General features: G+C 50.5%; 1 protein-coding gene across 3 annotated transcripts in view; it reads left to right on the top strand.

Moving 5' to 3' along the window:
• Window positions 1–8,006, top strand: part of Asic2 (acid sensing ion channel subunit 2) — a 1,079,215-nt gene extending 1,071,209 nt beyond the window's left edge. For 2 of the 3 annotated variants that reach the window (XM_028867013.2, XM_028867012.2), the window contains exons 7-10: window positions 234–325; window positions 3,626–3,705; window positions 5,507–5,575; window positions 7,022–8,006. In XM_028867013.2, the coding sequence (XP_028722846.1) occupies window positions 234–325; window positions 3,626–3,705; window positions 5,507–5,575; window positions 7,022–7,123 (343 nt within the window). In that variant the 3' untranslated portion in view covers window positions 7,124–8,006. The remainder of the gene's footprint in view (window positions 1–233; window positions 326–3,625; window positions 3,706–5,506; window positions 5,576–7,021) is intronic. The other variant, XM_028867014.2, reaches the window with a different exon arrangement.
• The last annotated feature ends 5,419 nt before the right edge of the window (window positions 8,007–13,425 follow it).

The following is a 13,425-nucleotide window of genomic DNA, read 5'->3' as shown; positions in this document are numbered from 1 at the left end:
AGGCCCCAGAAGACTCAAGGACCTGGGTGCGGGCTGGACTCCCAGAAAGGCTGCCAAGAGATGTAAGGACAAACAGGGACACAGATGACAGGAGCCTCTGGCTCTGGAGTTCGTGTCTTTTGGGCAGCTCCCTAGGCCTCCCTTTCTCTATCCATCCACAGGAAAGCTGCATTAGCCGTCCCGTAAATGCTGAGGGTTCTAACCGTGTGTGGTGTTTAATTTTCCCTCTGCAGAGAGAACATTCTTGTCCTGGATATATTTTTTGAAGCGCTCAATTACGAGACAATTGAACAGAAGAAGGCGTATGAAGTCGCTGCCTTACTTGGTGAGTTGGAATGTCTATCACATAAATTTCCACATCTCTGGGGAGGGATGGGGGTGGGGAGGTGGGCGGGAGGCAGGCAGACAGACATAGAAGCCTCCCAAGGAGGCAAACTTGTTAATGTACTAGTTACTCTCTCCGTGCTTGCTGAGTAGAGGCTAGGGGTCCAATTCAATCCTCAGCCTAAGGCCTCCGTCTCCTCCATGCGGTGAGGAGTGAATACAGAGGTCTCGCAGGACGTCTACAGGCCTGCCCTCTTGGATTCCATAGCCTGTCTCTAGGTTGGAGTGGGCGTCCCAGGGCCTGAACGCTAGCAGAAGCGTGGAAGGAGAGAATGTCCAGCTTGGCTGGTCCCCAGGCATCCAAACTATCAGAGTCCCCGGTGGAGCTGGGACAACAATGCACTGAGAAGCTGAGTGTTGTCCCCTGGACCCAGAGCCCTTTCTCAAACAGGGAAGAAGAGCTGATCCCTCCAAATGGCCACCAACCTGGCTGCCACTCCCACACAGGTTCCCACTGGCTGCCCTGGTCCTGATGGAACATGGTGTACCCAAGGAATTAAGCTCAAGCCTGGCCCTAGCCCATCTGGACACTCACATTCTGGTCAAGGGAACTAACCCTTGAACTTGTGCTCCCTCCTGCCCACTCTAAAGAAAGGACACAGTGGTAATGGCTGTTGTCCCTGAGACTGAACGGAGTCATAGTAGCATCCTGAGAGGGGCAGCTTCCACCTGAAAGTGTAGAAGGAAGAGCAGGCTTTGAATCCAAGGACTTCTGAAGGTCAGCTGTGAGGACATGGGCAGGGAGGGGGCTTCCCTGAGCTGCACCCCGTGTTTCTGTAAGCCAGGCTTCCTATCTCCTCCCACCGTGTCCTCTGACTCTTCATCACCGTGAAGACGCCTGAGCAAAACAGCTTGAGAAGGATGGGGGCTTGTGTTGGCTCACGATTCCAGGGTTTGCAGTCCAGTGTGGCGGGAACAGGGTGATAAAGCAGAGTAGTTAACATCATGGCGGCCAGAAAACAGCTGGGAGGGAGGGAGGGAGGAAGGGAGGGAGGGAGGGAGAGAGGGGAGGGAGGGAGGGAGGGAGGGAGGGGAGCAAGGGAGGGAGGGAGGGAGGGAGGGAAGGGAGCAATGGAAGGAGGGAGAGAAGGAGGGGAGCAAGGGAAGGAGGGAGGGAGGGAGGGGAGCAATGGAAGGAGGGAGGGAGGGGAGCAAGGGAGGGAGGGGAACAAGGGAGGGAGGGGGAGGGGAGGGGAGGAGAGAAGGAGCAGCAGACTCTTTCCTTTCTCCTTTTTCCTTTTTCCCTTTTCCATCTCCAAGCCCCCAGCCCATGGGACGGCCACTCCCATATTTAGAGTTGTCCACCCCACTCCATTGTCTCCAATGTAGTCACGTGGACGATGGAGATGAACCATCATACCTAGTTCACCGTGGCCGTTAGCTCAGCCACCAGTAGCCGTCTGTGGCACCTACATAGTCACTGTGCCAGGACTCCTGCCCCATCTGGTATGACCAGAGCCCTGGGAGCATTCTGTGCTTCATCTAGGAGGAGAGGGACAAAGCCTTTGTTCAATGCCTGCTCTGTGGAGGCAGCTGTCACTCGGGCCTCCATGGAGGTTATTGTGGTTAAAGGCCCTGAGACACAGAGCACAGGTCATGCCCCTCACTCACCCCTGGAAGGTCTGCTCTTTCCCCTTCCCTCCTCAAAGAGATCAAGCTTGCAGTGCATGGCTGTGTTCCTGCTCTCTCTCCCTCCCCCTCTCTCCCTCTCTCTCCCTCCCTCCTTTCTCCCTCTCTTCCCCTCCTTCCCTCCCTCCCCCTCTCTCTCACACACACACACAGATAGAGATAGAGAGAGCAAAAAGGGTCCAAGCTTTGAATCTGTCACGTCTGCATCAGATATAAGGATAAGCTTGTTCCCAGCATCTTGTTCCCGCCCAGAATAGCCTGTGAGGAAACGGTGCCGCCATCTGTGCCTCCTGTGAGGAAAGTGTGTGCCACATACAAACCTTCAGCCATCAGTCCCCGCTCAGCCCTCTCTCACCACTACTCCATATGCACGCCACTCAATACCCCCGTGCTAACACACACAACACGCACACTGAAACCAGTCTACAGGTCCATGTACCCATGATGCTCCAGAACCAACACACACACACACACACACACACACACACACACACACACACACGCACATGCACGGGCACGCATGCACGGGCACGCATGCACGTGCACACATTCACATATGCACACACACATCTGCACAGCCCTGTGTCCCACCACATGGCTTCAGAGGCACATCCATACACACAGAAAACCTAAGCAGACACAATCTATGCCTATGTGTCCACGTGCTCATTACATACGCCTACAAGGCATACACGGGAACACACCTACACCTACACAATGCTCACGCATGCTGTACACATTCAGGCACACTCTAGGCACATCTATCAAACACACACAGACACATTCTGTGTGCCTAAAGTGGACAGAGATAATGCACTCACATAAAGCCATCCATGGTCAGACATGCTGCCTACACACATTCTGCATCCTGTCTATACTGGCTGCATTCCAGGTGCCAATGCACACCTCATACCTGGCATACTCACGCAGACATACACACTCCCCAGTAAGCTTGCACTAGAGGAACGGGGGTGGGAGGGAACAAAAGGAAGCCATCTTGAGCCCAGGGAGGTGGGGTTATCACATACAGCTGAACAAAGAGGGTTATTGCACACAGCTTAAATAAGGGTGTAATAAGGGTGGGTTATTACATATAGATAACAAGGAGGCAGGGTTATTATAAACAGCTGACCAAGGAGGCAGGTTCCACCAATCTCAGTAGGAGCAGTCTTCATGCCATGAACATCTAGGGCAGAAAGCTATGGTCGACATTTTCTGCACACGCTATCACCATTCACACACAGACCAGAGGCAGGCTTTCCCGTCCCTCTGAGTCTCACCCAGGGAAGGCTTTGCCACTCCCATGAGGTCGAGGCACTGGGGTCCTTGACATGGCAGTGCCCATGTCAACAACATACATTCACTCAGAACTTCTTCTGCTCCCTAAACAGACCCATGAGCCTCATTAGTGAGTGATCAGCCCCAACCCTGCTGGCTAGTGATATACCTGAGTGAAGGTGGACCTGTCCAAACTGGCCCTCCAGTGACAAGGCCCAGGCTTCCCTTGGAGGGGGCACACTCAAGAGCTCTGGCTTCTGGGTTCATCGTCTCTTCACCCCTTCCTGGATCTGTGTGTAAAACCCAATCTCTGGTCTTTTCCCTTCCTCTGCAGGTGACATTGGTGGTCAGATGGGATTGTTTATTGGTGCTAGTATCCTTACAATACTAGAGCTCTTTGATTATATTTATGAGGTAAGATTTGGGGGTACCCTTGGGGAAATGACTAAATGGTGGAACACCCAGACTCAGAACCAAGCGGGGCTGAGGCAGTAGCTTCGATACACACACACACACACACACACACACACACACACACACACACACACACACAAAGCCACTTCTCCAAAACATAAGGCAGGAGGAGTCTTAGGAGAGGTAGATGTGAGAGAAATGGCAACCCTAGTTCTCTCCCTGGACCTGGCCTATGCTACAGAGTGGGAGTGGAGGGATGAGAAGAGGCCAGTCTGTGCAGAAGCCAGCCCTGAGTCCCTTACACCCACAGTGGGACCAGGGCAGGGTTTCATACCCTGGGTAGTCCACATCTATATGCAACACATCACACACCCAACATATTACACACACATGCATCACACACATATCACACTTAAACATACGTAATCCCACATGCATTCACACAATGTGTTCCTGAACATGTGTGTGCGCACACGCGTGTGTGAGCACACACACATATTCAAACCACATTCACAGATCTGCATACCACACACAACACACTCAGGAGCATACACCACCTGCAAGCCTGTCCTCTGAGTGGCCTGTCTTCCATGGCCTAGCCAGCCCTAGGGAGGGGCCACATGTCCCTGGAATCCTCATCAAACCCCAGTGAGATCACAGTGTCCACTAACTGCTTCTGCCACTCACAGTCTGGGGAGATGTGACCCTCTAGAGGCAGCTGGGGACAGGTTTCTGAAAGATTCTCAAACAGAGGCCCTGGAGCATATCAGCCCTTACAACTTCCTAACCCCAGGCAAGAGTGAGCCTACCTTGGTCTACTCTGCCCATGGATCATCTGGGCAGAGAGGTGGGCATGACCAGCCGCCTGAAGAACAGCTGAGTTAGTGGGCTAACCTACCTATGAATAGGTTCCATGCCAGCTCTGCCCTGCTCTGGTGATCACTTGGAGACCTCCATGTCCCTGGCCACAGATGGGCAATTCACACTGGGCTGGGAGTGCCTCCCTGAAACAAGTGGCCATCCCAAAGTCCTCCAGGATTCCCACACTGCACAGTCCCTTGGGACTCTGATTCTCAGCCTCCTCATGGCCTCACAGGGAAGGCAAAATACCTCCGGCAATCATTTCAGTAGAGCCCCTTGTGACCAGTCCAGAGACTCATGTGTCTCTCAGCACGATGAGACTACAACCCAAATAAGTCCAGATTTTTGTTCTGCATTATTTATTCATTCTCTTGAAAAGCTGTACAAAGTGAATGGCAAATTGAACCACATTAGATAGTATATTTAAGAACTACCCTTAATTGCTACAAATGAAGTGTTATAACCCTTGGGCATGCCCTCATCTTCTGGAGGTATCAGTCCTTGAATGTGAATAAAGAACCTGAGTATGGTGGCATATATCTGTAATCTCAACACCAGGAAGGCTGAGACAGGAGGATGGTGAACTTGAGGCCAACCTGAGCTACACAATGAGGAAGAGGTCCCACAGTGCTGCCTAGGTCCCATGAGGATCTTTAGTTTATCCATTGGAGTAAGTGGTCCACACAGCAAGGCAGAGCCCTCCCCAACCCTCTTCCAAGCTCTGTTTGGAGCAACAAAATCACATGTAGGCCAAAAGGAGAGCTTGAGAGAGTGAGGCCCTAGAGCTGTCCACCAGGCAGGGCTCTTGCCATCATATATGTACGGCCACAGCCCACAGTCACTGCCTATGTGGTTCCCTGGTTCATCCCTGAGGAAGGGTACCCTTTGGCCTTTGCACCATCCTCCCAGCCTGACTGTCCACTTCCTGTCTTTCTTACAGCTGATCAAAGAGAAGCTACTAGACCTGCTTGGCAAAGAAGAGGAGGAAGGGAGCCATGATGAGAACATGGTAAGAACAGCTCTCCATGGGCTAGCTTGTGTAGGCAATATGAAATGAGACACAGGTCGGGGCAGGAAGGACCTGTGATACCCTCTCATGCCCCAAATCCAAGGACACTCCAGCTAGGCCATATCCCAAAAGCCAATGACTAAGCCATGAGTGGAGCTGACTCTAAAAGATGCTTCCTAGGGTGGATCCTTCTCCAGGCCACAGGGCTATTCCCCTCCTCTCGTACTCCTACAAGAGAGTCCCTATGTCTACTTCCACGTTTCCTAAGAGTGGGAAGTGCACCCATGTCACTGACCTCCATCTATTTGAAGGAGTATGAGGCCTCATGCAATTAGTAGCAGCAATTGTACACATTACGGCTACTGACCACTGTATTCTGGCTAGAGGCTGAGCCCCGTTTGGGGTTGGGTCTTGTCATCGCAGCCACCATAGATGAAGGTCTGTCTTTACCTTCTTTTGGCCTTTGATGCCACTGAGGCCCAGAGGCCAGAGTTACATAGCTTTTAAGTATCGGGACTAAACCTTAAGTGCCTCTAACCACTGGATCACTCTGCCTTTTCTCTATAGTCAGAGGCAGCACCCTTCATTTTCATGCCTGTCCATCATTCTTTTCCATAGCTGAGGCCACTCCTGGGCTCAGGACTTGGTTGACTGAGGCGGGGTCTCCAGCTCTCTTTCCCATACGACATCCCAAATCAGCCTTGTGAGAATCATGCTCAAGCGGCCACTGCCTCGCTGAAATGTACTAGCCCCAAATGGATCCCAGCCCTTTCTGTCAGGCTCCCATTTCTATTCCAGATACTGTCTCATTACACAGTTCCCAGGCAAGAAGCCTGGCTTTGATTCTTGTGACTCCCGAAGGCGAGCCTCTGCTAAGGGAGAAAACTGCAAAGAAGCCAAGAGCCTAGGCTCTGGTCTCAGTTGTCTTGTCCACAGTCTAGGTCCTCAGAGTCCTAGCTGTGCACCTGGGGGGCGTTCCTAAGCCTCCCTAAGCATCTGCATAGGATCACAAAGCCTCAGAGGGGCCTCAGAGGGTTCAGAGAGATTGTACTTGCATTTCAGAGACAGTGAGTGCTCTAAAAGCCATGGTTCCCTCCCCACCTCCCTTCCTTCCTTAGAATGTCTCAGTCACAGCCACCTTTCACCTGTTTCCCCTCCCCCAGCTCTGTCTCCATCAACTCCCCCCACTCCTCACCCTATCCTGTCCAGAACCAACCCCAGCACCCTATCCCTGGCGCAACCTCCTGCCTGGCCCTTCCTCCTCCCACTTCTCTCAGCTTCGGGAGATGTACAGCATTTCAGGTCCACCCTGCTCAGGGCCTCTTCTGTATCCCCCGGGGCCACCCCTGGAGCTCTGATCAGTTCTGATTCCGACCTTGAGAGGATCCCACCCCCGCCTCACAGGACTTTGCAGTCGACTTTTCTGAATGACTCTTTCCCCTGCAGAGCACCTGCGACACGATGCCGAACCACTCTGAAACCATCAGCCACACTGTGAATGTGCCCCTGCAGACAGCTTTGGGCACCCTGGAGGAGATCGCCTGCTGACACCTCAGGCGACCCGGCACCTCCAAACAGACCTTAAGGCCCAAGACCCAGGACAGGGGACAGCAAGCTCAGACGGGATGGCCCCTGATGACGGAAAGAAGCAAGAGCCCCCCTATGCACACACACACACATTGCGAACTTCTGCCAAACCTCACTCTGGCCACATCTGACATGAATCGTCCCCGGGCCCTGCCACTTGCCCCTTGTAGGACCGATGAGTCCCACTCCGGAACTGTCCAAGAACTAACCTGCCATCACATCTCACTGCCAGATGTACAAAGCACCCGCATGCTCAGACTTCTCACGGCGCCACCTCCACTCCTGTCTTGTACACGTTATCTTCTCCACGCAGTTTCCAGAGCCCCACTCTGCTGCCTGGCAGTGGGACCAGGTTCCAGCCCCAAAGCCACCCTGAGCCCAGCTCTGGAGTCAAAAACTGCCCGGTCGAGAAGGAAACCACCGAACTCTCTACAACGTTTGATCCTTGTCTTGTTTGCGAAGGTTCTTCACCTGCCCACGAACCCTTGTCCCCCAAAACTGGCCCATGGGGCTCCTGCGCTAAAGGTGACCAGTGCCAACCTCCTTCTTATCCCAGCACCTGTGGAGGTGGTACAGTGGCCTGGGTGACCCCAGTATTCGTCCGTGGAGCCACGTCGTTCTCACCCTGTGACACAGCTGTAGAGTTTGATTTCTTTTGTTTTGTTTGGGGGCGGGGCTGTTTTTGTTCGTCTGTTGAAGATCGTTTTGGTTTGCTCTGTTTTGTGGTCTTCAGTCTGGATGTTCTAAGGTTCGGTTTGGGTTTTCCATTTTCTTTGGAGTTTATTTATTCGTGCTTCGAACCACAGTCATATTAAAAGCTGGTCTTGTGGAAGTGGCCACATCATTCTGCCTTTTCTCAGCATCTAGTTTTCGGTCCCTGAGGGCTAATGACAGCCTCAGACCTGCCAGCCAAAACTACTGAGATTGTGTTTACAAGGTTCATCGACAGTGCTTACCTTTACAAGGTGTGTGTACTGTATATTTTATGCTAGTCTGAGACACAACTTAATTAGTTTACTACATGATCCACTAACAGGTCAAAACCTATGTTCTGCAGGATATCACCCAATATAAGTGTTACTAAAAAGGAGAGAGAGAGAGAGGCTACCCATGTCAGAAAACCTTAGCAGAGACTTCGAGGGTCCCTGTACTCTGCTGCTTTGAATGCTCCCAACCCTGTCTGTGAGCTCAGGCTAGACATAGACTCAGTGTGACCTCTCACTCACCCCCATCTGACCCTCTCTTAAGCCCAATTCTCTACCCCCATGAAACTGATCTACCTTGTCCTTCCAGCGGTCACATTTGAAGCACCTTGTTCCCTCCGACCCCAAAGAGGAGATCCAAATGGGACGCAAGGTTGAAGGAACCTTTGCTGATCACAATTGCATGCCCCTTTGAAGCCTCTGGGTGGCAAATGAGAGCTTCTTGTTTGGGCAGAATCACTCCACGCTGGTTCCATGGTGACAGTCCCTCTAGGCTAGGTTTTTACTTCCGACCCCAAAGCCCTAGCACCCCTAAGCCAGAGTCTGCCCCAGCAGTGCAGACAGGTATGATGTGGCTTGTGTCTTTACCCCCATGTGCACATTCATGGATAGTACAGGTCAGAACAGGGGTTCAGGGGCCTAGTCTCTACTCTGTCATTCTCTCCCCCACCCCTCACCACACTGTGATTTCTTCAGCATGTTGAGTTGAAGAATCTCACAACTAGGAGTCTGCCACCGTGGCCCATGGCCCTTTCCTCTCAGTAGCTGATTGCGGTGACACTCTGGCCCTCTCTGGGTTCACTCCCTTGATGTGAGGATGATCTTATTTTACCTTTGGGAAGGTGCGGGACCAGGTAATGTCTGGTATAAGACCCCTTCAGATTCCAAGTGCTGTGACCATACTACCCGGCACCAGATGGAACAAGTTCTATATATACACCTGTCACACACACAAGCACGGCCAGGTGTGAGGACAACTGCAAAGAGAGTTGGGAAAGAGATCTGCTGCAGTGCCCGCCCCCACGCTCACATATACCCAAGCCCTCTACGGGGGTTGCCCAAACTGTTAACAATTCTTACAAATGCAGAATGGCATGTCTGGAAAGTTTCCTGTGTTGTTTAAAACAGCGTACCATCTTACTGCTCTGGGAGGTCTGGCACCCATCTCACTGGACTAAGGTGACAGCAATAAGGTGCATTTCTTTCTAGAAGCTCCAGGGAAGGATACACTTCCTGACCCTGTCCAGCCTCTAGAGGCCTGCCGTGTTTCTGGACCCATGACCCCTTCCCGCTTCTTCAAGTTAATTAGGACTGCTGAGTCTTCTCAGGTCACATCACCAGGACCCTCCATAGTCACACCTCCCTCCAACTCTGACCTCCTCTCCTGCCCTCTTCCACTTGTAGCTACATTTGGGCCCACCAGGCAGTCCAGGACAACCTGCTCCATCACAAGGTTATTTCCTCCAGCTCATCTGCAAAGCCTCTTTACAGTGTGGGGTCACTTGTTCCAGGGATCAGGATGTAAACATCTTCATGGGCAATTATTCTGCCTAGTGGACTACATAGCCTAATGCCCTGGTCTTCCAAATCAATCTCCCCAACTGGGGTGTGGAGAGACTGACTTGGGTCACCCACAGAACGAGGGGCTGTGCCCTCAACTCCCAGGCTCCTCCACTCTATTTGTAGACCTACCACAATGACTCACCTGGAGCAAACAAAGCCAAACGTGATTTTTCTTTCAGACTTCACCAGGCCATAGACGTCTCTCCTGAGACAAACTCACCCCTTGGCTCACCCAGCTGGGAAGTGTCCCACTGGTGACTGGACCATCAAACCTGGAAGGGCAGGGATCTGAAGGCTGGTCTCATACTTGCTCCCATCAGTGACAGGAACAAAGTGGAATGTCTATTTGGATAGCTAGGAGCCTGTCTGATGCCTCTGCCTTCTTCTAATTGAACAACTTCATACATTTTTAAAAATTGATAACTGAAGATGCTATTTGAACTACTTCAGTGGATTCTAACTTCTTTCCAGGAAAAGTATAAATAAGGGAGAGGGATCATTTTATGATGGTGCAAAGACTATTCAGACACATCTGTATACCTTACAGATCTATGTATACCATCCGATTTGGGTGTTCTGGCTTTTTTTCAGTTTAGGGTAAGTCTATGTACTTAACCTGCTTAAATGTTTATACACACACACACACACACACACACACACACACACACACACACACACACACACATGAAATTCAAAAGAACAAGCCAATATCCAGGTCTCAATCAATCATTAACTAAAGGCAGTCTAAATTCCAGTGAGTGGTGGAGTGTTTTTATTGCTGTCATTGCGAACAAGTGTCCTAAGAAATGTCTATAGCGATGTTTTCTGAGAGACAATCAGGGAGGGTCGGGTGTGCAGAGGACGCTCAGGCATGTGTCACAAGTCTAAGGAATCACTGAAAATGACACAGAGAGTTGGAGCTGAGAACAGTCGCATGGCCACACCTCAAGGCTGGGTGCTCAGTGGCCTTGGAGGCTGAGATAAATTGATGGGTGGCCCAAGGCCTCACAGACAGAGTCCAGGAGGCAGCTACAGTCAGTGGAACAAAAGGAACAAGTCCTTCTGTGAGCATCCAAGCTGCGCCAGGGACTGAGCTGGCTGCGCACAGGCTGTTGCTTTGTTGTTTTTGGCAAAGACACCAGAGTTATTTTATTTTCCTCTCTCCGGCTTGCAGCTATTTTTGTGAATGTTTTAACCATGAACATGCCTAGAGAGTAGTTTCTAGAGCGGCAAGCACTGATGGGAGACTAGAGTCCCCCGAGGGTCCAGCTCCTAACAGGGGTGGCAAAGGGACCCTGCCCCCAACAGGGGTGAGCTTGCCAGGTGATGTGCTCCTTCCTTCCGGGAAGCTTGCCTCAGCACACCTGAGCAGAGAGGTTCAAGGAGAAGCCTGGTGATCACGTCCTTCCCAGACTTGGAGACTTCTGTTCCTGGAATGTGCAGCCAGGAGGCTCCGTCAGCCCCAGTGACTGAATTCCCCAGTTAAAGAGGAGAAAGGGGGTTCAGAGAGGCCAAAGAACTTCTTCTGCAGGAGAGTTCAGCCGGTCCTGATCCACATACAGTGGGGGTAGTCCCCATATTGCATAGAGCAAGCTTCCTGGCCGAGGTGGGGAAGGAACAGGAAAACAAACCAGAGGCAATAGCCAAAGCATGAAGAGCAGAGGCCACCATTCGTTCACCTCAACTGTTGGGTACCAGGCATTTGCCCTCATGAAGTTCATAGTCTGGATGGAAACACTGGCGAATAGCCAGATGGATCTGGGTTCCAGTTGAAGGAGCGTGAAAGGAGGTATAAGCCAGGTCCAGGAGGTTAGAATAGGCAGAGTTTAGGAGACAGGGCACAAGTCAGGGGACCCCAAGCAGAGACAGGAAAGGGAGAAATGAACATGCACAAGCGCTTGCATACACACACACACACACACACACACACACACACACACACACGCCACATGCATGCAGGTACATAAGACACTTTTTCCGTGGTTTTTTCATTTCTTTTTGCTTCTTGTACATATTGATTCTTAATCTTGTTTGGATCACCGACTCGTTTTAGGATAAAGTGAAAGCTATGAATTCTCCTCCCAAGAAAGATATTCATGCCCATGAGGACAGGCATAAGATTTTACATATAATCATAGAAGGGTTCTAAAGACCTGCAGCCCATCTATGACCCTCCATGGCTCCACGGATGCTGGCCATGGTCTAGAAAGTGCAGACTAATTTGCAAAAGAACCCACACCAGCACACAAAGAGGGATTGATGTTTCTTTTCCCCAAATGGCATAATGACTGTCGTTTTTTCAATTTGCAGAAGGGAAAACAAAAGATAGGGTTTGATCAATTTCAATTTTCATTCCTCATTTTTTTTAACCCTTTGCCACCTGCTGCAGCATGTGAGGAAGCACGTTCTCACAGATGGCAAAGTGAATGAGTGAGTGGAAAATGAATGCACACAGAAAACTCAGGAATGGGATTTCATAAAATGACTTTATGCATGTGGAGATTCCGAGGGCTGGAGAGGCCTGAATATATGAGCAGCAACCACAACACCTGCTTTACAGATGTGCTCATGGCCTGGTTGCTAGAGAAGGAGGGAAATGTGTATGTGATGTTCTTGGATGGCCATTGAACCTTCAGTCATGTCCTTGCTGATGGATTTCATTGGCTTTTTTTTTTAAAGCAGAGATGCTGTCTTGTTAAGATTTCAATTTCTGTGATAAGACATCATGACTCAAAGCAACTTGGGTAGAAAAGGGTTTATTTCATCTTACATGTCCCATTTACAGTCCATCATAAATGAAATCAAGGCAGGACCCTGGAAGCAGGAGCTGATGCAGAGGCTATGGAGGAATACTGCTCACTGGCTTGCCCTTCATGGCTTGCTCAGCCTGCTTTCTTATAGAACTCAGGACCACCAGCCCAAGGATGGCACTGCCCCCTGTGGGGTGGGCCCTCCCCCATCAAACATTAATCGAGACAATACCCTCACAGACTTGACTAAAGGCCAATTTTATTGATGCATTTTCTCAATTGTGGTTCTCTCTTCTCTGATAACTCTAGCTTGTGTCAAGTTGACATAAAAATAGCCAACGTAGATGTGAAGCCTGTGTGATTGTTCAAAGAAAATTCCACACCCTGATAATGAATACCTGAGGGTTGCTGGGAGATGGGATACAGATGTCTGCACTCTTTGAAGATCTTCTGTGCCATATTAATTTGCCCGACTTACCGTCATTTTGGGCCATTTCTTTAAAATAATTCCGGCTTTCATGGTTTCTTTTCAGAAGGAACTATACCCAACTTAAAACAAACCTAATATAGAATCATTCCTGGGCCCCAACTCATACCCAGCTCAACTAGCCTCAACACTGAACATATCAGCCCTGAAGTGAGGCTGATATACCCATTGTCACTCCACTGAAGAAAACTGACTTTCCCTTTCCTAGCATCTATCAGTTGCAAATAGCTTCTTGGTTAGGGGTGGAACTTTGTGTCCACTTTCCCTTCTCCATGCTGGGATTTGACTGGTTTGAATTTGTACAGAGGAAGATGCCATTCTTGTCTTCAGAAAGCTCAACGTCTAACAGGGCAAAGGTGGACAATGGTTATGCACCTGAATAGCAAGAGACAAAAACGCATGTGTCACAGTGTTCATTGGGAATAAAAACGTAGGAAATACAGGCTGGCTGAGTTAGGGCAGGTGTTGCCTGAAGCCCTG

The sequence above is a fragment of the Peromyscus leucopus genome, chromosome 8b (assembly GCF_004664715.2).
Source record: "Peromyscus leucopus breed LL Stock chromosome 8b, UCI_PerLeu_2.1, whole genome shotgun sequence".
NCBI classification, from domain to species: Eukaryota; Metazoa; Chordata; class Mammalia; order Rodentia; family Cricetidae; genus Peromyscus; species Peromyscus leucopus.
This window is presented reverse-complemented; position numbering and strand designations above follow the sequence as displayed.